The sequence below is a fragment of the Cyprinodon tularosa genome, unplaced genomic scaffold (assembly GCF_016077235.1).
Source record: "Cyprinodon tularosa strain WSP-4 unplaced genomic scaffold, ASM1607723v1 ctg891, whole genome shotgun sequence".
Taxonomy (NCBI): Eukaryota; Metazoa; Chordata; class Actinopteri; order Cyprinodontiformes; family Cyprinodontidae; genus Cyprinodon; species Cyprinodon tularosa.
In genome coordinates, this window is record NW_024039664.1 from 46,869 (window position 1) to 71,421 (window position 24,553).

General features: G+C 43.0%; 1 protein-coding gene across 2 annotated transcripts in view; it reads right to left on the reverse strand.

The window, feature by feature from the left end:
- LOC119775757 (muscle M-line assembly protein unc-89-like) overlaps positions 1 to 24,553 on the reverse strand; it is a 73,720-nt gene that overhangs the window by 32,989 nt on the left and 16,178 nt on the right. The window contains exons 5-9 of one of the 2 annotated variants that reach the window (XM_038273825.1): positions 22,541 to 22,879; positions 22,130 to 22,468; positions 21,709 to 22,047; positions 21,513 to 21,588; positions 18,251 to 20,026 (exon numbers count right to left, since the gene is read on the reverse strand). In XM_038273825.1, coding sequence (XP_038129753.1) covers positions 19,990 to 20,026; positions 21,513 to 21,588; positions 21,709 to 22,047; positions 22,130 to 22,468; positions 22,541 to 22,879 — 1,130 coding nt within the window. In that variant the 3' untranslated portion in view covers positions 18,251 to 19,989. Of the gene's footprint in view, positions 1 to 18,250; positions 20,027 to 21,512; positions 21,589 to 21,708; positions 22,048 to 22,129; positions 22,469 to 22,540; positions 22,880 to 24,553 lie in introns of those variants that run through there. The other variant, XM_038273826.1, reaches the window with a different exon arrangement.

Below are 24,553 nucleotides of genomic sequence, written 5' to 3' on the forward strand. Positions count from 1 at the left end.
ACATATAAATAGCTTTATTATAATTATGCAGGGAGTTTTACAGATTATATGGACACTGAAATGTAGGTAGAACAGGAAAGGAAAAACAGAAGAAAAGATGAAAGAAAGAGGAGATAAAGGGAGATAATGATAAAACATTTTCAGTCTGCTTCATCACCTGCAGAGAGATGGAAAAAGAACAGAACAACCAACAGACATGGAAGGAGACATACAATAAAGCAACACCTTGATACTATCGCTGAAGTATAAGTAGTATTATTTGATCTGACATGTACTCTGTGTTACCTGAAGATAAGAATACAGGCTTTCTGTATGGAAGGGAATCTCTGAGTACCTGGAACCAACATTGGTGTCAAAAGTTCATACGTTTGTTCCTTCAGTAGAAGTATAGATCCTGCAGTTTAAAAACACTCTGGTAAAAGTTGAAGGATCAACTTGACCTCTTTACTCAAGTAAAAGTGAAAAAGTATGTGCTCCAAAAACTACTTAAAGTATAAAAGTATAAAGTAACCTTTATAAAAACAGCCAGATGCCGCTTTATGAACTGAAAGCTCAATTTTTGGACTATTTCTATAATTCTCTGAGATAGGGCCAAGGATGAGGGAGGTCTGGTTGGTCTCCGTCTCCCGATACGCTCTCGCCTGTGTCCGACCTTTCAGACATTTCAACATCTTTTTCTGAATCCCACATTGTAGCATGGCATAGACAATTCACGTTAGCAGTTTGAAGAACACCTGCTGGCTTCTGATGGTTTCCTTTAGCTAACCAATGAGTGTTTGCCTTCTATGACTCATCCAATCACACTAGTTTTCACTAGATGTGGGTGGAGCCAATGATCTGCATTGGATGGAGCACATGACAGGAAATAAAGATTTAGAAACATTAAACCAGGGGAACCAATTAAAAATCATTGGTTCCAAATAAAGAAAATCATCAACCAGTAAAGGTCTTGGGACATTTTTTATGATCTGTTATCTTTAAACAGAATTGAACACTGAAATAAAACGAGGTATTTAGCATTCATGATATACATAGAATTTTTAAATAAAAAAATAAAATTAATTGCCATAAATTGCATCCCATGTTATCTCAGAGGAGTTGACCCTATGACTGTATTCCTTTATATCCATCAGCAGTTAAAGGTCAAGGGTCAGCAAATGCTCCTTCTGCCTGTAAAACATTGACAGCGTAATCGTTGCTTTATGATCTGAAGCCTCAGTTGGAGCTTTTAAACAGGCTTTGGAAAAACTTTGATAATTTGCTGCTTCAATATTATAGATTTTTTAGAATAAAAAGCTAGCAGATGTGCATAATTAAAAAAACAAAACAAAACAGAAATACAATTATAGAGCATTCACTATTGTAAGAAAGCCCACAATGTTTCTGAATACATACATTACTGTATGAGTTACGTTCTGTTCCGTTTATGTCTCTTTCCTTGCAAGTGTGAAATTGTTAGGTTTAAACACCAAACATTTTATGCAGTAACCTGTACAAAGAATGACACAGAGAATTTTAGTATGATTCACTTGCAAGGAGAGTGATCAGAGACTGTTCAGTTACAATTCTCAAAACCACTCTGAAACAGCTCTGCCCCCACCATGCATTTATTAAGGATTTCCCTAGTAACAATGTTGGTTCCGACTGCTGAAAGGGAGGGGTGAAATAAACCAGTCGGAACCAGAAGTCTGCAAAACATCATACATTTTCATGAGATAAGAACTTTCACTCCTTTCTCTGGTGTACGTGCAGTTCCCCTGGCTGCTGACCTTGAGCAGCCAGTTCTCACTCCTTCTGCACAGCTTCTGCACAGACTTAAAACATTAGTACAGAACAAACAAGTAAATACTTCAACACTCTTTATGATATAAGTGAAATAAGGATAACAAAATGTGTGAGCATAATAATATGATCTCAGTGTGTAAGCATAATAATATGATTAAAGTAATATGATTAAAAGTAGAATAACTTGTACAATTAATCCAACATTTCCCCCCTGTTTATTCACTTTAAGCTATTTATTTTATCATTCAGTAGTCACTTCTTTTCAGATTTTCAACTATGAAATCACGTTTTAGCTGTAAAGGGTACACTCAGAGGTACTTTAAGCTGGTGGGTTACTGTTAATGTCATTAGAATTAGTCAGAAAATGCAAAGAGATTTCATCCTCTGCGCTGTCTTCATCATCAGATGGGCATTTTTCAGTGGGCATGAGGGCATACATTTCTGCTTTCATGGGTTGTATTGCTGTGGTAATTAGTCTATTTAATAGTGCTCTAATACATGGAATGCAACAACATCCACATAAGGTCAAGATGGCGGCAAATACAGCTATAGACATTAAAATAGAAAGCACCAATTGTTTGTATTTACCAAAAATGTCTCCAAATCCATCCCACATTTGTGTGTCAACTCCAGAATGGTCTTTCATTTTGCTGTTAAGAGAGCGAAGGCCTTCAAGGGCCTTTGTGAGGCTGCCATCTGCAGCGGTGTTGTTGGGAATAAAGGTGCAACACTGATCTCCAAAAATAGAGCACACACCACCTTTTTCAGCTAACAACATGTCAACAGCAATACGGTTCTGGAAAGCCATCAGAGAGGAAGCTGACAATTGTTCATGGACGGCGGAGAAGCCTTGTTCTGTTTTATTTCCCAATCTCTGGACGTTATAATGGATGTAGTTGATTCGGTCTACATTTTTATTTAGAGTACACCACCAGCATAAGAAAGATTCAAATCCTGCAGAAACTTGATTGGCTAGTTTATACTCATCAGGAACACCTCTGGGTACACCAATGCTATCAATATAAGTAGGGTCATCTCCACTCCATGCATTTTCTGTGTTCTGTGTGAGGTAAAATGCTGTTTGCAGTTGTCAACAATTCATCAGTTGTGAGTGATGTAACAGAAACAGGTAAAATCAAAGTGATAGCAGCACATAATCCAGTGGTGTTATCTGGAAGTTTGTCAAACAATTTGTCATCTCCACACCACCACCAGATGTCGCTGCGGGATTGAGGTTTAAAAAAGGTGGATACCAATAAAATACTTGCACATTGTGTTTCATTTAGTGTGCCTAGTTTCGGGCCCACTCCGGTCCTGTTTACACAGGTGAAATTTGCCACAGCTACTTTTTTTTTTAAAAAGATTGGTTTCTTTTTCTCAGCTGTGGTCAGGGGATAGATGTTATCCCAATAGGTGCAATTATCAGATGGGACCGTATAATTCATTATATTTAGAAGACATTGAGGAGTTATGGTAGCAGGAACCACACGTAACAGTGGTCTGGCTCCCATACACACAAGACAATCATTAGACACTGTTTTAGCTGCTTGATCTGCCAGTAAAAGCCAGTTGTTTGTTTGCCCAGAGATTCCAGTGATGACTTGAAACAATTCATCTGTTTTAAGCGGACCATTAATATTTTGAATTTTTATCTGTTCACCTTGGGCAGAAGTAAGAATCCCTTGTATCTCATCTCCTTTTTGTGTAATATTTACGGGGCACAAATACAAAGTCCAACATGGATCGGTTCCACTAGACCGTGCACATAGAAATGAGGAAGAACAGCCTTCCTTCTCAAGGGGTTCTGCTGTGGAGTTTATTGTCATAGTGAAAACTTTGGAAGCATGGTTAACAGTGAACCCTGATATTCTACTCATCCATTTCTTAGCTAAAGGTGTCCATCCATATGATCCCTTTTTCCACTGTCCAGTGGTTCTAAATACGTCTCCCCAACCATTATGAGTTCTTTGAACTACGCGAGGAAATAGGTAGAAATCATAACCGTGCCAATTTCCGGGGTCATGTTTAAATCTTTGCGAGAATGTTTGAAAAAGGAATAGTCACCAAACTGATTACTCTAGTAGAGTTATAGCAGAGATAGACGTCCCTTTTACAAATAGCTGGATCTTGAGGGCAACAAGAATCCTTGCTCTGAGCGAGAGCTAAAAACAAAACTAATATGAATAAGTAAAAAAAAGAGAACCCAAAATAACAACAGAAAATTGGACCTGGCAGGCCGGCCAAACAGAACAAAACGGTACAGCAGGGGGCCAACCCTATACAGGGCCGTCGAAGCCCCTACTGGTACCGGACTAAAGACCCAAAAAATATCCTAAGAAAAGAAAAATCGAAAACAGGACTACCGGTCCCGCCAGGCCAAAACTCAAGAAAAAAGTAAGAAAAAACGGTTAACAAAAATACCGCATGGCAAGCTGGATCGTCCGCTGCAGGCCGCAGCAGAAAGACAAGTGCGCACCGCGCACGCTGGAACCAAAAGGAACAGGTGGAAAGCGGCGTCCCAAACGAGGTAGGAAAAAGGAACGCCTTAACGTGCTGAAAGCCAGCCTATTTATAGGCGGACGACAGCACCACAAATTAACATAATTAACTCGCCAAAAGAATCCCAAAATATACTAACAAAAGATCCTTCAACTAAAGTCTATAAGAAAACAAAGAAAAGAAATAGACAAAAATCATAATGTGCCCGAAGCACATAACAACGATGGACTTCCTCTGGAGGTCGGTGAAGGAGACCAAATGTGTATTCTATAACAGGTACCACAGTAGAATTACTAGAGTGCTAAGCAGTACGGTCAGGTTCCAGAGAATAATTAAGAAAGTGATTTTACTTATTACTCATCTGATCTAACTATCACTTTCTTGCAATCCGTTTAGAAAACAAATTTATTATAACCAAACAGAATTGAAAGGATAAATAGGTTTAGGGAAAGCACCTTTTTTAGGTCTTAAATTTCCTTGAAGATTATGTTTAGCACATATTAGACATGCTTTACAAAAGTTTTTTGCATAAAATATAAATCCATATGCTGTATAATGATGCAATGCTCAATCAATCCTACAATCCCCCCGTTTGAGACATGAGTAAAATCATGACTCAATATAACAGCTCATTCAAAGAATTTTTTTTTTTATTTGGAAGGATTGGTTTATGTTCTGGTCACATATAGGTGCCATCATGGATTTTAAGATAGTTTGGCTGATTAACATGTTTGTTTCGTTGAATGTCATCCCCACTTCACATGTTTTTAATAAGAAATGTTATGTTTAATACAATGTTACGATGAAATTAGGACAGCAACTAACAATTATTTCGTAAATCGATCAGTGTATCGTTAATTCTTTCGATTAATTGGTTAGCCAAAAGTTCTGTAAAGAAGATTACTAATGACATTAAACCAGGTGAAACCAAAACATCTCCTCCTGAAGAGCTCCGGACGGAAAGTATTGACAGACAAAAACATTATATAATCGTATTTGCAAAATGTTTATAAATTTATTTTACAGTTTTGGTATGATTACTGATCCAAGTGGGTTACTCTGTCGGGGAAAGCCAGATTTGACATGTATATTATGTGTTAGAGTCTCTATACTCCATTTAATGATGAATCACTAAAAATTTTTTACGAATATGCAAATAAACAATGAATATGATTCATGTTTTCAGCCACAGATAAAATACATGAGATGGGCAACACAGAGTAACTACAGCCCAGATGTTCAACTTTCATAGTGAAGTTATTATTTTTAATGAAGCATAGTAGGTAAAAATATAAGAGTGGGGTTTAACTCTGCACGATTCTATATATTCAGAAGAAAGTACTGTATTTACCGTCTGTCTCAGTTGTTCAAATAAAATCATTTACAAAGTGGAAAACAGTCCTAATTCCACATTCATCAGAGCCGGTGATACTCCAACATTGATAAACAGCATCTAGTTAGTGTAGTGCTTAAAAATGTTTATTAATGTAACAAAATGCTCCTTTTCTCTTTAAACAATGAATTCCTCTCATCAGTACTGATGCTCATATCAAGCATAAAAAAAGAAAGGCATGCATAATGCATAGTACTAATGACACCAGACCAATAGTGTCCCTACCAAAGTTCAAATCAAACCTACGCTCTCGGGTGCCATCCTTCATTTCAGCGCCCCTTTTTTTTTCTTTTTTTTATTTATTATTTATCCAATTAAGTTTTTTATAGTCTTTATCAGGACCTGGAGAGTCTTTGTGCCACATGGTAATATGTAGGTCAGTCGGGTCCATGGACTGCTGTACAATTTGAACAGACTGTCTTCCCTCCTGAAGCAGCGCTTCTCCGATGTTTAAAGGAGGTTTGTTGGGAAAGTCCAGAGTATAATGGTAATGTGGGATGCCCAGCCTCTATCTAAACAAAGCATAGAGCATCCCTGCCTAAGAGGTTAACTGGACATTCAGGTAAAGTCAGTACAGACAGCCGGCAGGAGAGTCCTTCAGGGTCTCTCAACCACACAAGCTGGATCTCCTGCACAGCCTTTAAATGACCTTGAGCTGATCGGACTATGACAGTCTCAGGTCCTTGGAATTTGTTGTTTAACAGTTGTTCTGCATGCACCACTGTCACACAGGAAAACTGTTGGGGTGCTATTCACATGTATAGTTAATACAACTAATCCTTATTTGTGCATATTAATTATGTTTTTGATAAAAATGCTTTGGCTAAAATGCCATCAGAAGGCTGATAAATAGAGAGGAAAAAGGGACAAGAACAGAGGGACAGAACCTAGAACAAATAATGGATGTCTATTCTATTAACATTTCTCTATCTGTAGAATGGGACTGTTTTATAGGTTTTCTTGTCAGGGGGGGGGGCCCCCTGCCCATCCATGCCCAGGGCCCCAAATTTCCTAAATCCGCCCCTGCCTATAGACCATCATGTCAGGAAAAAATGGATTTTCAGCTGGCCCCTGACCCGCCAAAGGATTTGGCAGCTCAATTAAAGGAAGCACTCAATTTCAGGTTTGGGTTCAGGGGCTGGCTGTTGGGAGATTAAGCCTCCCCCCATATCTTTTGACCAAGCCCCCACAGGTCCACCAGAACGGGTAACCCTTGTGGAGGTGCTGGGCATAGGAGAATAAGCCGGTAGATTCTCAACTTTAGGAGCTGGCAAGACTGGGGCTGAAGCAGAAGCAGCAGCAGCACCAAGTTCATTTGGGTCTTGCTGTAAAGCTACTTGTGCTTGCTGTAATAATGCTGAATATGGACCTACAGGTAAATCATCTTTACGATGGGTATGTGCTAATAGAAAATGGTTGCTCATCTAGTCATGCTGAGCTTCCTGCTTTTGTGGTTTACTTTGACAGTGTCTAGCTATGTGGCCTTTTTTTCCACATAACCAACACGCTCTGGAATTATCAGTTGAGCGTGATCCAAAATCTCTTCCCCTTACACGGCCTCGGCCCCTACCTCTGGACTGCTGATAAAACACAGTGTCCTCTTCCTCCTGATAAAACACAGTGGATTCTTTATTTTTATTCTTTTTACCTTTTATGACTTTCTCTGCATGCAGGGCGTGATTTATATACTTTTGGAGTGTTGCACCACTCATCTCTATGTGGTGAATTATACATTCTTCCACATCCTTCTTTGGAGAGGGAATTCCTTCTACTGCTTTTCTAACATCTTCCTGTGTCCAGGTTCTGTATACTATTACTGTGGCTGGTTGTTGGGCATTCCCCTCAACCTGGCCTGCTAAGGGGTTTGGTAATTGTATTAAAGGAAGCGTGAGGACTGCTCCTTCACCTTCCAGGTTCACAGGCATCACTCGGGGTGCCCGTGGAGACAGAATGTCATTAAATGTTGTCGCTAAAGTTTTTGACCAATCCCCTACAGAACCTTTGGACCTACTAATATATCCCTGGGAGGTATCAGCTTGTGGAGGGGCTATTTTCAATGGTGCTTCTACATGTTGTGGGGGAGTGTATCGTGGAGGATCCCCCGTGGGTGAGAGAGCTGAGGGATCGGCTGCAGCGGCAGCACCTCCCATTAGTGGGAGATTATGTATTTGATGTATCAGATTAGAATAGGGCCCTGCATACTCATCATCCTCCTTTCTATGAAACATAACTGATCTTTCCTTTTTTCTTTCTTCACTTTCCCTTTCTTCCTCTTCTTTCTCTTTTCTTTGTCTCTCCCCCCTCTCTGTCTTAGCTCTGCGCTCTCCTTCTTCTCTCTGTCCTGCCAATTTCATCCAGACCATGGTTTGCATGTAACCTTCTTTTGCCATCAAAGTGTCTTTATTTTTGCTCTTTGTTTTTATTTTTTGTTGCAAATCTTTTATGTTTGTGGTGCTCAATTTGCCATTAAAACCGTAGTTTTTTATCCAGTGACACAATGGCTCTAATGCCAATGGGTCATCAATTTCGACTGCTTTCCAATCTTTGCACTGGAGTTTCTCTAATAACTTCTGTTTTTCTTTACTTTGCCCTTTTCCCATTTTGAACTAAATTTGGGCCCAGTGGGTTTTTAACACCTGTCGTGTTCTAAACACTGGGGCTTCAGACAAGATGGTGATCAACTACTTTTTGTGGTAAAACTCACTTCAACCTTTACAGGTGGAGTTTTCTTGTCTACAAACATCCACAAAAGCTCACCATTTAACCCTTGTCTTTTTGGTATGAAATACAGATATCTAGTGATATCTATATTTCCTTTCACACACACACACTCACACACACACACACTATGCGCAGTTAACTTTTACTTTATTTTAAACACAGAGGACGCCGCTATCCTATGCAGAATTTAACTAGTTTACAACTCGGGGAACCTGCCCTTACAAACTAGGGGAGCCTGCCCTCCCGCGGACTTTAACTGTTTTAAAATTTCTGTTTTACCTGATAGAGTCTAGAATTGTCAGGGTTTTAGTACAAAAGGGGAATCTCGTGACCCCATGCTGAGAGGACTTCAAAAAGGGGAATCTCGTGACCCCACGTCCTTCACTTCTATCTTTTTTTTTTTTTATATTATTATATTTTTATAAATTTTTTATATTTTTATATATTTTTCTTCCAATAACTCACTCACTCCTTATTAAAAGAAAAACTACTCACAATTCTCTGCGTCCTCGAAATGCTTCAACCGTCGGACCCCAGCTTATAAGGGAGAGACCAGTCCCGTAAAGGGTCTCTTTGCTGCGGCCGCAGGCTTTATCTGGGTCTCACATACCTGCTGGGGGTCGTCGGGTATCTTGCAATCCGGCTCGAAGGACCAATTAATGTTAGGTTTAAACACCAAACATTTTATGCAGTAACCTGTACAAAGAATGACACAGAGAATTTTAGTATGATTCACTTGCAAGGAGAGTGATCAGAGACTGTTCAGTTACAATTCTCAAAACCACTCTGAAACAGCTCTGCCCCCACCATGCATTTATTAAGGATTTCCCTAGTAACAATGTTGGTTCCGACTGCTGAAAGGGAGGGGTGAAATAAACCAGTCGGAACCAGAAGTCTGCAAAACATCATACATTTTCATGAGATAAGAACTTTCACTCCTTTCTCTGGTGTACGTGCAGTTCCCCTGGCTGCTGACCTTGAGCAGCCAGTTCTCACTCCTTCTGCACAGCTTCTGCACAGACTTAAAACATTAGTACAGAACAAACAAGTAAATACTTCAACACTCTTTATGATATAAGTGAAATAAGGATAACAAAATGTGTGAGCATAATAATATGATCTCAGTGTGTAAGCATAATAATATGATTAAAGTAATATGATTAAAAGTAGAATAACTTGTACAATTAATCCAACAGAAATGTCCCATGCTCCTGAATGCACCATAGCTATCTGACGCTCGTGAATGCATCACACTGGTCTGTTAACGCTGTGCTGAGTCGATACACGTTTGATTTTTAGCTGAAAATAAATATATCACTGTTTATTGTTGTGTGTGAAAAACAAGAGACTAGAACAAATAAATCAGCCGAACCTCGAACACAATCTCTGGATTTAATGTTGTTCATAACATCCATGCTTTTGTAAAAGAAGATGCCAAATAACCACATTTTTGTCCCACGAGAGGAATATTTAAACGTTTTTATATCATTATAATATCAACAAGTATCTCCATTGGTCATATTTTAATCTGTTTTCCTCGTCTATATGCAGTTGTACAGAGCGAGGCGTGTTCCCGTGACTGGGGATGCGTATCTCGGCAGGGATGCACTTTTCGGCATAACACCGGACCACGGTCCGCTAATCCGTGACCTCTGCATTAAACTGAAACCAAGAGTAATGAGTAACGTTTGTTTTAAAAATGTAAGGATTAGAAAGTACAGATACTTGTGTGAAAATGTAATGAGTAGAAGTCAGAAGTAGGAAGAAACATAAGTAATGGAGTAAAGTATAGATACCTAAACAATGTACTAAAGTACAGTAATGAAGTATTTGTACTTTGTTACTTGACACCTCTGGGAACCAAGCACCTGTAGTTGTTTGTGAGAGTGCACTTGTGCATGTAACGTTTATCCAAAGGTAAAATGCTCATGTTACCGGCCTGAGCATTCCCCTTTAAGGAGGTGGCCTGGGGGGCTCAGCAGCCACCTTAAATAAACCTGTTTGTCTTCCAGTAAGTGAACAGGCTGAAGGAGCACCCAGAATCCCCAGTCAGCCGCCACAGAGGATGCCAAAACCCCGCCAGCAGGGGGCGCCCAACAAAAACAGCTATAAAAGAGTGTCTAAGGGAGAAATTATCTGCCACAACTGCTCTGGCGTGGGACACCTACAGAAAAACTGTCCTTCCCCTCGCCAACCACCTCGGCACGTCACAAACGTGAGCCTAAACCCCGCCCCTGATGCAAGCACAGTGGTCGTCCACACCAAAGGTGAAGAGGGCAAAATGTGCATCGGAATATAGATTTATGGACTGGAAATCCGTGTTCTACTGGATTCTGGAGCACGGAGGAATGTGTTGACCCTCCACTATTTTAACTCCATCCCCACAGACTCTAAGCCCCCAATTCAGCCTTCTATTGCACAGGTCCTGCAGGGCATCGGGCCGGATGGCCTGGCTGTCCTTGGAGAAGTCATCCTACCTGTGCAGATTGGGAGCAGAACCACTCAGGTAAACTTTATCATGGCTGACACAACAGAGAGCACTGAGGTTATTTTGGGCCATCCTTTCCTGCAACAGGCGCAGGCCTGCCTGGACTATGGCTGCCAGGAGATAACCCTTTTCGGGGAGAGGGTTCCCCGCTTCAGCCCTAGCCATCCGGCTGAGACTCATCTCGTCAGGGTGGCACGTACAACCGTGTTGGAGCCGGGGCGTGAGTATGTTGTCCCTGGCGCTTCCCGCCTTCGCCATACTGCTAAGAGAGACATGATGTTAAGCCCCAGCAAAAGTTTTGTTGAAAGGCACCATGTTTTAGTGGCCCGTGTTTTGGTGCAGCCACAACCACCGGCCAGCATCCCCATCAGGGTCTTCAACCCAGGCGCATTACCTGTCACCTTAAAGAGAGGAGCTGTGCCAGGAGTCCTCCAATCTGCCCAGGTGTTGGAGGCTCCAATGTTCGAACCCAGTAATCACACCTCTGCCTCTGTACCCCCTCACCTGCAGGCTCTATACGCTGAGAGCTGCTCTAGCCTGTCACAAGTGGACCATAAGCTGGCCTCTCTGCTGCAGTCCTATGGGGACGTCTTCTCTGCCAGCCCCACTGACCTTGGCCGAACCAACGTCGTGCAGCATGACATCATGACCACCCCTGGGCCACCTGTGAAGCAGCCCCCATGCAGGATGGCCGTGGATAAGCAGGCGGCAGCAGATCAGCAGGTGCAACAGAGTCTGGAGGCCAGCCTAGCTCAACCCTGCAACAGCAGCTGGGCCACACCGATGTGATGTGATGATGACAAAGAAAGACCAAACCCACAGACTCTGCTTGGACAACAGGCCCCTAAACGATCGGAAGATCAAAGACGCCTACCCCCTGCCTCACATACAAGACACGCTGGAAACGCTATCCACGGCCAGGTACTTCAGCACCCCTGACCTGACGTCGGCGTACGGGCAAGTGGCAATGACACCCAGAGCCCACAAGGCCACTGCAAGCCCTTCTTACTGTGCAATGCACCCGCCAAGTTCCAGAGGCTCATGGACCGAGTCCTGGTCAGACTACAATGGAAAACGTGCCTTGTCTACCTCGACTATATAGTTGTCCTAGGGCGGGACAGCACTCAGATGATGGTGCGGCTGGAGCAAGTGTTCACCAGGTTAGGGGAGCCAATTTAAAGCTGAAGCCCTCCAAGTGCTGTTTGTTTCGGGAGCAGGTGGCCTACCTGGGAAATATTGTCTCCGCTGAAGGTGTGGCCACTGACCCCCGAAAGATGGATGGAAAAAGGGAGTAGTAGGCCGCCTTGGGCTAACATAACAGCCTGCAGTCCCCCTACCAAAGCCTACTGGGCGCAGTGGAAAAGACTTTATATGAAAAAGGGAATCCTGATGAGGAAGTTCTACAGCACTGAAGGCAGGGTACAGTATTCACCAGGGGCGTGCACACATAGACACTAGGTGGTGCTAAAGCACTAGGAAGTTTGCCCTCTATCAAAGAAAATGCCCTTTTGAAACTCGTTTTTTTTTAATTATTATTATTAATATTATTAAGATTTTACTGAGGTCGGTTTTGAAATGATCTTTTGAAAACCTGAGCCATTAAAAACGACTGAAACAATGCCCCGAAATGACCGACCTACTTGCGCACACCCGACCAGCCTCTCTCTCTTCCTTTGTCACGTGAACTCGCTCGGTCGCCCGCAGGGCATGCCAGATGCGCAGCATCATAGCAGTTTTCAGATAGCAGGAACGGTCGCTGACAGGCTGCTTCTCCCGTGCCCCATTAGCCAGGTAATATACAGATCAAGCAGAATCATTTTGTTGTGCATTAAAATGTCTCATTCAGCAGCACCAAACACGCATTTTGCCGACTGGTCACCAGATAAACTAGTTATCTCCTTGTAAGATGCTATTTTACTTTTTATATTTTGTATCCATATTTTTTATCTTAAGTGTATATATTAGTCTATTTTATTGCATGACGTATACCCACAGTTTTTAGATATTTTTATAATTTTATTTACCTATTCCATATTATATGTTTCATGTTGCACGATTGTACCATAAAAATTCCTAGTTTGTGAACTCCTTCACTAACAATGGCAATAAACCTGATTCTGATTCTGAAAGTTTTACACTGTAGCCCAAGTCAATGACAGATAACGTGAGGACGACCACATAGGCTACAAATAATTTTGGTAGAGTTTGCAATTGCAAATACGGAAGAGGATTAGGGCCACTGAAAAAAAAAAAATAAGTTAACTGATTTTTAAATTTTATTTCAGTTTAGTATGGGAATAAAGTCAGAATGCTGACTTTAATCTCATAATTCTAACTTTTTTCTCATAATTCTGACTTTTTGCTGAGAATTCTGACTTTTTGCTCAGTATTCTGAATTTAATCTCAAAATTCTGACAATAAAAAATTCAGAATGCTGACTTTAATCTCATAATTCTAACTTTTTTCTCATAATTCTGACTTTTTGCTGAGAATTCTGACTTTTTGCTCAGTATTCTGACTTTAATCTCAGAATTCTGACAATAAAAAAGTCAGAATTCTGACTTTTTTCCCATGTTAAACTGAAATAAAATTTAAAAATCAGTTAACTTTTTTTTTTCAGTGGCCCTAATCCTCTTCTGTACAAATCTATGTGTTAAGACAAACGTTTTCTGTTGTATAGGTTTTGTTAGGCAACATAAATTAACACATTTTGGTCTCTTTACTGTCTTAATTGTATATTGATTTAGTAATGGCAGCACAATGCCAAGAAAGGAGGGTTAATCGTATTGAAAAATCTTAAAAGCTGTTCACATTTTATTTTTAAGTGGTTTGTGCAGCAGGTATTAAAATAGCTATTATTTTGTAGGCTACCATAAGTCACATCCACGTGACAAGACTTCCAGTCATGTTGCCCTAATAGCCCATTATTTAAACTAATGTGGCATATTTGTTAAAGCTATTATTATTATTTTTATTATTATCATTATTATTATTATTATTGTCATGATGGTTATTATTAATATATTGTAGCCAGTCACAGCAGGGAAGCTCTATACCATCAACATCTATCAGGACAGGAGATGAGGAAGAGTTCAGGGAAGACACAGAGACAGAAAAAGACCAGGATGAGGGAGAGCAGATGGGTGAGGGAGAGCAGATGGGTGAGGGAGAACAGATGGGTGAGGGAGAACAGATGGATGAGGGAGAACAGATGGGTGAGGGAGAACAGATGGGTGAGGGAGAACAGATGGGTGAGGGAGAACAGATGGATGAGGGAGAACAGATGGGTGAGGGAGAACAGATGGGTGAGGGAGAACAGATGGGTGAGGGAGAACAGATGGATGAGGGAGAACAGATGGGTGAGGGAGAACAGATGGGTGAGGGAGAACAGATGGGTGAGGGAGAACAGATGGGTGAGGGAGAGCAGGGAGATGAGGGAAAACAGATGGGTGAGGGAGAGCAGATGGGTGAGGGAGAGCAGATGGGTGAGGGAGAGCAGATGGGTGAGGGAGAGCAGATGGGTGAGGGAGAACAGATGGATGAGGGAGAACAGATGGGTGAGGGAGAACAGATGGGTGAGGGAGAGCAGATGGGTGAGGGAGAGCAGATGGGTGAGGGAGAGCAGATGGGTGAGGGAGAGCAGATGGGTGAGGGAGAACAGATGGATGAGGGAGAACAGATGGGTGAGGGAGAACAGATGGGTGAGGGAGAACAGATGGGTGAGGGAGAACAGATGGGTGAGGGAGAACAGATGGATGAGGGAGAACAGATGGATGAGGGAGAACAGATGGGTGAGGGAGAACAGATGGATGAGGGAGAACAGATGGATGAGGGAGAACAGATGGGTGAGGGAGAACAGATGGGTGAGGGAGAACAGATGGGTGAGGGAGAACAGATGGGTGAGGGAGAACAGATGGGTGAGGGAGAACAGATGGGTGAGGGAGAACAGATGGATGAGGGAGAACAGATGGGTGAGGGAGAACAGATGGATGAGGGAGAACAGATGGGTGAGGGAGAACAGATGGGTGAGGGAGAACAGATGGGTGAGGGAGAACAGATGGGTGAGGGAGAACAGATGGGTGAGGGAGAACAGATGGGTGAGGGAGAACAGATGGATGAGGGAGAACAGATGGATGAGGGAGAACAGATGGGTGAGGGAGAACAGATGGGTGAGGGAGAACAGATGGGTGAGGGAGAACAGATGGGTGAGGGAGAACAGATGGGTGAGGGAGAACAGATGGGTGAGGGAGAACAGATGGATGAGGGAGAACAGATGGGTGAGGGAGAACAGATGGGTGAGGGAGAACAGATGGGTGAGGGAGAACAGATGGGTGAGGGAGAACAGATGGGTGAGGGAGAACAGGGAGATGAGCCAGATGAAAGAAGTACGCTTTAGTCTGTTCTGTTGGTGGTGTGACTTTTTTCCATTGAAAACTCACGTTTAGAGAATGTTACAAATAAAAGTCAAATTTCATTCAACATGCGTGTATTTTTTTTTTTATAATTAAGTGTTACACGTGCTCTAAAAAGTGCCCTCCCCCCCCTCCTGAGCACCTGCCCCCCAAAATGTCTGTGCACGCCTCTGGTATTCACAGATCTTACTGCCTCATTCATTGCGCAACCCTGTGGTAGCGCAGATGCACGATGGTCCAGTGGGCGGGCACTTTGATCCGGCTGTATTCCAGGGGATGTGTAAAATGCTAGGGATTGAGAGAACACGGATTACCCCTTTTCACCCACAGTCAGACGGCCAAGTGGAACGTTTTAATACTACTCTGCAGAAAATTCTGGCTACCACTGCAGAACGAAACATAGCTCCAAGGGCCTCACACCAAACATGATGCTCTTCGGCCGTGAGACGACTGAGGCTATTGATCTCGTAGCCGGTCTGCCACCTGATGAGGGAAGCCCCAACACCCCTCCAGAGTATGTATTCCAGCTGAGAGATCGGTTGGAGCTCTCCCTCCAGCTGGCACGAGAGGCTCTGGGGAAAGCGGCAGAGCGTGCCAAAAGACAGTACAATAAAAATGTCTGCCAAGTCCAGTACCAACTTGGTGCCCCAGTCTGGCATCTGATTAAAAGTACCAGGAGAGTGAAAAACAAAGTACGGAAATTCCTGCCTGCGTATGAGGGACCCTTATTTGTTGGTCAACTAGACGACTTAGTTTACCGCATCCTAAAAGGCCCAAGATCGAAGGCTAGAGTGGTCCACCATGACAAACTCAAGGCATACCATTCCAGAACCCCACTGGACAACAGCTGGGTCTACCGAAGCATCATGTCAGCGCCAGAAGGGACGGCACCTGCTGCTGTGGACGGAAGTGCCTCTAATACCCCCTTGACCTGTGGGACTCCGCGTCTGATGTGGAGGGCTCCGCCCGAGTCTACAGGGGATGCCTGCATGTCGCCTTCAGGTGCAACAGATGATGGCCCGCTACCTGGTGCCTGCTCCTTGATTCCGGTTCCATCAAGGTGCAGCCATCGTTCTGATAGCCCTAGAAGCAGGTGACGTAGCCAGCACGTAGATGTATGTTTTGTTTTTCTCTGCGTGTGTGGAATAATCCTGTTTTTCAGCTGTTAGAAGCAAGGCAGTTGGTGAGAATAAGTTTGGTTCCACAGCCATAAAAGAACTGCTGTTTGTAAGGAAGAAGAGTGCTGAATAAAGCCGGTCCGTGGATTCTACGACTCCGCCTCTGCTCCTCTGTGTGTGCGTGCAATAAACCTGATTACCAGCCGCAACGAGCCAAGCTAAGTTCAGATGCTTCTTAGCTTTATTAACCGGCAGATCCGAACCACGGAGAGGAGCCATAGAGCTGGGAAGGTAACACTCAATAGTAGTTGGCATTGGTTATCAGGCTCCCCTCCTGTGGAACCAACTACCAGTTTTAGTCCGTGAGGCAGACACCCTGTCTACTTTTAAGGCTAGGCTTAAAACTTTCCTTTTTGATAAAGCTTCTAGTTAGAGTGGCTCAGGTTATCCTGATCTATCTCTATAGTTCTGCTGCTATAGGCTTAGACTGCTGGAGGACATAGGGACCCCTTTTTCATCATTCTGCTTCATTCTATCTCTATTCTCCCACTCTGCAGAATCTGTTAGTTCAATCTCTAACGTTCTGCTCTCTCTGCTTTTTCTCATAGTAGCTTCATCTGGTCTGTTCCTGTTTGGCTGTGACTCCATCCTGGAGAGAAATATCAGCTGTGCTGCTGCCATCAACACCTTTGTTTCTAGATGTTGGAGCTTGGCCTGTTTTCCAGTGTAGTCCTGTTTCTCTGACTGTGACTAACTGGATGTGCTCTCTTCATCCTCTGACATGGGAGCTGGCTCGGAGCTCGTCTGCCTGGCTGTGTGTTTCCTGGACGGGGCCGCCTGTGGAGCTGGTTGACAGTTGCCTTTTGTATCTATGCTTCTTTTTCTATGTCTGCTTCTGTCTCCTTGAACCCCAGTGGGCCTCAGCAGATGGCCGCTCACACTGAGCCTGGTTCTGCTGGAGGTTTCTTCCTGTTCAAAGGGAGTTTTTCCTCTCCACTGTCGCTACAAGCATGCTTAGTGTGAGGGATTGCTGAAGAGTCAATGAGTCGATGCAATCAGCTGGTTTTCCTTAGATAGAAAACTTTGAATCAATCTGACTGGATGATCTGGTGAACTGGAAAGTGACCTGAGATGACATGATGTGAATTGGAGCTATAGAAATAAACTGAACTGAAGTAAAAGAAAACTAAATAAATCTACCTTCTTCTGCAGTAGAAACTGTTACCTCTAAATTAAATTTTAATCTAAAACTATTTGAGTTATGCCGACTGAAGATTTCTCACCATCTCAAAAACATCAGTTGGTAATCTCTCCTGCTGACCACTGGAAACATTAACTCAGAAGTCCTCCATCTATTAGAGTTGAGGCCTAAAATGAATCCCAGGTTGATCAGACACTTCTACCATAACTGCTCCCAGAAAAACCAGTGCAGGACATCCTGCCGACAACGCCAAATGGTCTTCAGACTGTAAAGGTTGAGATGCATGCATATACAGTGCAAAGACAATTCAGTGCTTTACATTAATTAAACTATGAGAAAAATAAAGCAGAATAAAAGCAAATAAAGATAAAAACAGGCAGTAAAGTAAATCAAACAGTCCTGCGACAACCTTAAACTAATGATACTGTTAAAGATAGGCTCTGTGTCTGCACCTTGAAGCTCTATCTCTACGGTTCTTTTTCCTGAAAAGAGATCACTCACACAAACTCTTTTAATACGACTTCATAACTTCTATGTATTAAATAACCAGGAGACGTGACGACAGATTCTGATAGAAAATATCTTATAGAGTTACAGAAGGCAGCTGCTCACCTCTCAGGAAGTGGCTCTGATTAACAGTTAAAAAGGCATTTTATACATCTACACTCTGCAACATCATTACATCATCACATCATTACATCATCACATCATTACATCATCACATCATTACATCATTACATCATTACATTACACACGTTAGCAGGTGATTAGGCATCCATGGCTCCAGATTATCAAAATATTCCACTTTGTTCTCAGCTGAAGGACGCCGCTCTCATTCCCAGATCTTTGCCACCTGTAGAATGATTATAACTGTATATCCAGACAGAGAAACTGGCCTAATTAGATAAACTATTGTGGAAAATATCAGTTCTGACAGGCAGCTAATATTAAGGTGTAATAAAAGCACACATCATCACTGATAATTATCCTAACAATACTAATAATATTTAACTTTGCAAAGTAAAAAGAGAAGCAGGCAATCATGATAGCACCGTCGCATGATGTCCTACCCTGGTCTGATCATGACAGAGTTTTTAATTCACTAATTAAAATCCTGCAGAAGGTTGTGATGGTCTCTGCATTATCCAGACAAACACATAGAGTGAAATAAACCCGGAGAAACAGTCTAAGTTGTTATAAGAACCGTTACTTTCAGCCTTGAGGAACCCTCTGGTCTCTGATTTAAAGTTCCCCACTGACTGGTAGAAGTCCCAGTCCTTCAGGGAGGATTTAAACCAGTCCAGTGCTGAACCAGAAAGACCGACCCAGTTTTCCAGACGCTCTAATAAAATCCAGTGATCAACAGAATCAAACGCTGCTCTGAGGTCCAATAATAGCAGAACTGCGGTTCCTCCACAGTCTGAGTTTATCAGAGTAGCTAAAGTAGAATAACTGTTGTTTTAATGACTCTAAAACTTCCACAAAAGTCCTTTTTTAAGATGTTCCATTTGTCCTTCCTGGCATTAGATCTTAATAAAATAAGTACTGGATGTTTTTGTTATCTTGTTAAATTGGTGAGTTCAGTCTAAGATCGCAGCTCTGGCTTCAGTACAAACAATCATTGTTTTCCTCTTTAGATCAACTTTAGATCATTAAAGGAAATGTAAAATAAAAGCTAATCTAGGTCATAAGCTGAGACCACAGTAGAGATGTGGCTCTTATGAAACCGATGCAATACATTTTGTGTGAGTGGTGTTGCCATACTGTAACAGCATTAGGAGGGCGGGGCCCCCAGCAGATCTGGTTCAAGTGGAGCTGTGAGAGGAACAGAAGCGGCTGCAGGAAGAACACAGTATCCTGGATTATGAACATGTCATTGGCAGATCTCATCGTGTTACTGGTATCAACCAGTAGGTTGGTCCAAACCTTAGATGGAGACATGTTCCTATGGTCGCTATGCAAACCGACACCCATGTCTCAGTGTAAACAGGTCCCTCCTTTATCACCCAGATGATTTTTTTTCTACAACCCCCACTGCCCAGTAGACCACCAAAGGAGAATGCATGAACAATTACTTGGTTTGACTCCAGAGGGTTAGCATGGGACTATTGGAGAAGGAGGTAGTTCCTCTCTAAACATTTAGAATAAAGGTTCTTTGAACTCTGCAGAGGAGTCAACGTTTAAAGACATCTCATTGACTGTGAAGATAATCCAGGAAGCAGCAGACAAACTTCTGGCACCTCAGGTTCTGGTAGAAGCTAACAGACCAGGTTAGTGAAGCTGGTTAGGCCTCAGTGTTTCTGGTACCAAACGTCTTCTGAAACAGTCTCCTAACAGATTATAATCCAGGTTCCAGAGGGTTAATCCAGAGATCAGACTGGATTAACAGATGGGTCCAGTGGGACGTTCCTGAAACAGAGGAGATGTTCAGTTAAAGAGGATGGACCCAAACTGGACTCTGGTTTCTGTACAGAACCAGAGAATGATGAAGACCACCTGAGGAAGAACATCACAATACTAAACACTTTAAAGTTCCTCATGTTGAAGAACTTTAACAGAATTAAGGTATTTTCCTCCTGGAATCCATCAAACGGAGACAGAAGCTGTAGAACCCGATCAGAAACCCTTCAGAACCATGTTCTGATGATGACCATTAGATGAAATTGACCAGACTGACTGATGAATGGTTCTGTTGGTCTGTTTAGACCTCATAGAGCTTCATCTTCCTTCTAACCAAGCTCCAAAGTTCTATCTGCCAACCCAGACTCAGCTCAGACCGTTGGGTCTGTGGTTCTGTGTGGTTCCTTCAGGTCCAGATGTTCTGTCAGGGTGAGGGAGACCTAAGTTCTCTTCACCAATTCTAGGTTGGTTTGATGGAACTGGTCCAGGAGCTGAACTTCTGTTAGAAAGTAGAAAATCTACAACTTAATGGGACTAGATTGGTTAAGAAGGTGCTGATCTATGGAAGCCATGCCCAAAGTCAGTCATTGAGGGTCGCTGTTTCAGCTGAAGCAAAGAAACCTCTAAATCCTGCGGGACATAGAAATACCACTATGACATAGAGGGCCCAGTTTGGGCACTGCTGATCTAGGGGCTGCATGGTGGCTAAGCATGAAGTTCCTGTGTTAGATTTCCCACAGGGGTCTTTCTCATGGAGTTTGCATGTTCTCCCCGTGCATGAATGGGTTCTCTCTGGGTACTCCGGCTTCCTACCAAAGCCCAAAGACATGACATGTTAGGTTGATTGGCATCTCTAAATTACTTCTAGGTATATGTGTGTGTGTGCATGGTTCCATGTTGGCTTGTTCATGGTGCAACCTGCCTTTCCCCCATAAACTGCTGGAGATAGACACCAGCCCCAACATAACCCTGGTGGGTGAAGGTGGAGAAGATGGACACCCACAGCTTTTATAGATGTCCAGACAAGGACTGGAAATGATCTCAGGGAATTCTTAGATACAGCAGGAACTGGTCAGATTCACCAACTGCTCTGGTCTGGGTGGCTGTTGGTGTCCTGCTGAGGTGGCCTGGTTCTTCTGAAGCAGGTCCATCCTGACAGGAACCATGTGGTGACCTTTCTGGATCAGCCACCATGATGGCAGCTTCATCGTCTGGATTCTTTTCTCCATTCAGCTTAGTCAGCAGACAGAAGACCTTCTGACATCCAACTGAGATCCCAGCCACCCTATCAGTGATACAGTGAGTCTGGTATCTCCAGAAGGTGTTCACCACTCCATGGTGGTCAGTAAAGATCTACACTGGTCACCTTTAATGGATCCCACTGAGTGCTTTAGAGCAGCTCCAGGTGAAGCTTCTGCACTGAGACCTGGTTCCCTGCTCAGCCCAGCTGGATCACACATTTATTACTAAGATGGAAGAACAGAAGGAAAATTACTCCTGAGATGAAGCGGCTGGTCTCCTGCTCCCCTTGTAGGACTGAACTCTTTCTAAGAAGCTGCTGTCCAGAGGATCTGCAGATAAACCAGAGAGAACATCTCAGACTGAAGAACTTCATCCATCCATCGTGTCATGAAACTACACCTAAAGCTAATGCTGGGATAAAGACTTGGACCTGATGAACCCGTCTTCACCTTTAACACTGAGCGTCACCATTTTCTCCTGCTGGATCTTCTGGCCACTGTAGACGGTACATTTGTAGAGGCCACTGTCGTTATAACCAGGACGCTTCAGGATCAGACTGAGGTCTCCAGAACTCAGCAGGTCTTTATCCATCTTAATGTGACGGCGATAAAGCTTGCTATATTTGGAAACTTGAAGTTTTCCATTCTCAAAGGTGAGGACCTCAGATTGTTTGGAGCCAGCATGTATCCACCTGATCTTTAGGTCTTCTTCTTCAGGAGGTTGGATTTTAAAGGGAAGTGTCACAGATGCTTCTCCCTTTGGTACCTCCACAATCTCCATTTGTAAATCTGAGGATCAGAGCAGAACATCAGGAGTCCAGAGAAACCAAAGGTTGTTCCTACTGAGGATAGAGCAGCTGCTTTCACTCACCTCTGACTATGAGGACCACCACCTTCTGCTGCAGCCTCTCTCCATTCTCATCATAGATGGTGCAGGTATAAACACCGTCAGTCAGACGGAGGTCCCTGATGGTCAGACTGAGGTCTCCAGTGGTTAATGGATCTTTATTCATCTCTGTGTGGCCTCCATAAACCTGGTCCTCTGCTGGTATGTGACAGCCTCTCTGATATTTGCAGAGCATCGTGTCTTCTACGTCTGAGATTTTCCACTCCACAGTGATGCTCCCAGAGAGGAGGGAGGGTGTTGCATGAAAGGGAAGAACGACAGACCTCTTTCCTTCGTCAACAGAAACCTTTTCCACCTTGTAGACTGAGAGCAGAGAGGAACATTGGTCAGATTACCTGAGGTCACAGACCTCAGCAATGAGTTATCATTACTAACCTCTCACAGTGAGCGTCACTACTTTCCGTCTCAGTATTTTTCCATCATTGTCGTAGACGATACAGATATAGATGCCGCTGTCTCCCAGTCTGGGATCCTTCAGAGTAAGGGTCAGGTCTCCAGTCTGCAGAGCATCAGGATTCATGGATGTCCGGTCCTGGTACTCACAGTTCTGTCTCTCTAACTGGTTCTGACCATTCTGGTACTGGTGTACTTTGTCAGGTTTATCCGTGTGGCTCCAAACCACTTTAGCATCATGAGGCAGGTTAGCTAATGTTTTAAAAGGCAGATGGACAACATCTTCTCCTTCTGTGACCTCCACCTCCTCCATCAGGCTCTCTGTTAAGAATAGAACCAGAGATGCATTTAAAACCATCAAACATCCCTAATGATACAGAATCCTTGTTATGACCCAACCCGGCTCTATTGATTCTACACCAGGCATAGAAGTAGATCTATAGAATAAGCCACAGGTATAAACCCATTAAAATCCACTCCCCCATCAGAAACACTGGGACTGCATGGAGGAGCAGATTCTAGCTCTGTTAACGAAGCACCAAGAAGGTCCTGGTTGCAGTGAGCAGGTTTTCCCTGTAAAACCATGGGTTCTGTTGAACTACTCCAGCTTCCTCCAATCATCTAAAACATGCTGTTAGGTGACTGCATGCTGCAAACTCCCTAACGTTCTGAATGTGGTCCTCGTTCTAATCCTGCAGTTGTTAGGTACCCAACATGCTCTACATTTGGCTTCCCTCTGATGAACACTGGGTCAGCGTACAGAGATTAGCATTACATGGGAATAAAACACCAAATAAACAGGTACATACAAATGGATGACTGTTTTAAGATGAAGTAGTTGTATTTCCTTCATATTTGTACATCACAATATAGGCACACTCTAGTTAGGATCCAAAGTAAACAAAATGGTAAATCATTTTCATTACTTGGAATGTTTGCGGTAGTCTGCAGTTCAATGTTTAACTCTATATTTCCTTCCCCACTTTGTTTTTTTTTTTGTTTTTTGTTTTTTTTTGTGAAACTTGAGACTTGTTCACAGTGAACAAGAAGCAGTATCAGACTCAAATTTGACTTTGCAGGGAAGTTCATACCTCTAGCTTTACGTGACATTTGGAGAGGACACTAGAAAAGTAAGAGTCCAATTTACCTTTAACTTTAGTCTTGGAAAGCATGTGTTAGGATTATTCCATGATGATTATAAAATTAATGTGAAACATTTTTGCAAGGGGATGCTCCACTCCTGTCTCATGATTTAGTCAGGAGACCATCCTGCCTCGTCATTCTCATGGAGCATTCTGTCTTCATGAACTGATTAATTGTTCTGTCAGAACAATACTCTGTTTGTAACCATGCGTCATGTTCTGTTAATAAACGCTCTGCAGAGGAGGTCCAGTGGGAGACAGTATGTTTGAGTCTGGGGTTCAACTGTCTCTCCTTCCTGCAAGAATTGTATCGATAAGTCTGTATTTCAGTTCTTCTTAAGAAAAAACCTATTTATGAACCCGACATTTTGGTGCCAAAACCCGGGAGTCAAGATCCAATTGTCCAGGACCGTGTGGGACCAAGGCCAAGAATCTGTCGACAGCCGTCCTCCCTTCACCGGACGGGGCCAGTTTGGTCCAACCCTGCCATGGGCATCTTGGTGACGGCTCCAGAGGAACTGATTCTACACCACAAATGGTAGGCCTAAACCTATTGATCAAAAGTTGGTCTAGGACCATTTAAGTTACAGCTGTAATCGCAAGAATATTTGATGAGACCAAGTCTTGTTGACGGATATGGCATCTGGATATTCTGTGCGTTAGAGTATGAGACTCTGTGTTGTTCTCGGGATAGTAAGGTTTGCAGCTGCCACAGCAGGTATAGCGAATACGGCATCTGGGTATCCGGTGCGTGCGAGGGCCTGGAGTTGGAGACTCCAAAGTGTACACGATAGGTGTTTTAAAGTGTACACAATAGGTGTTTTTTGTCTATGTTGGTTAAAATAAAAAAATA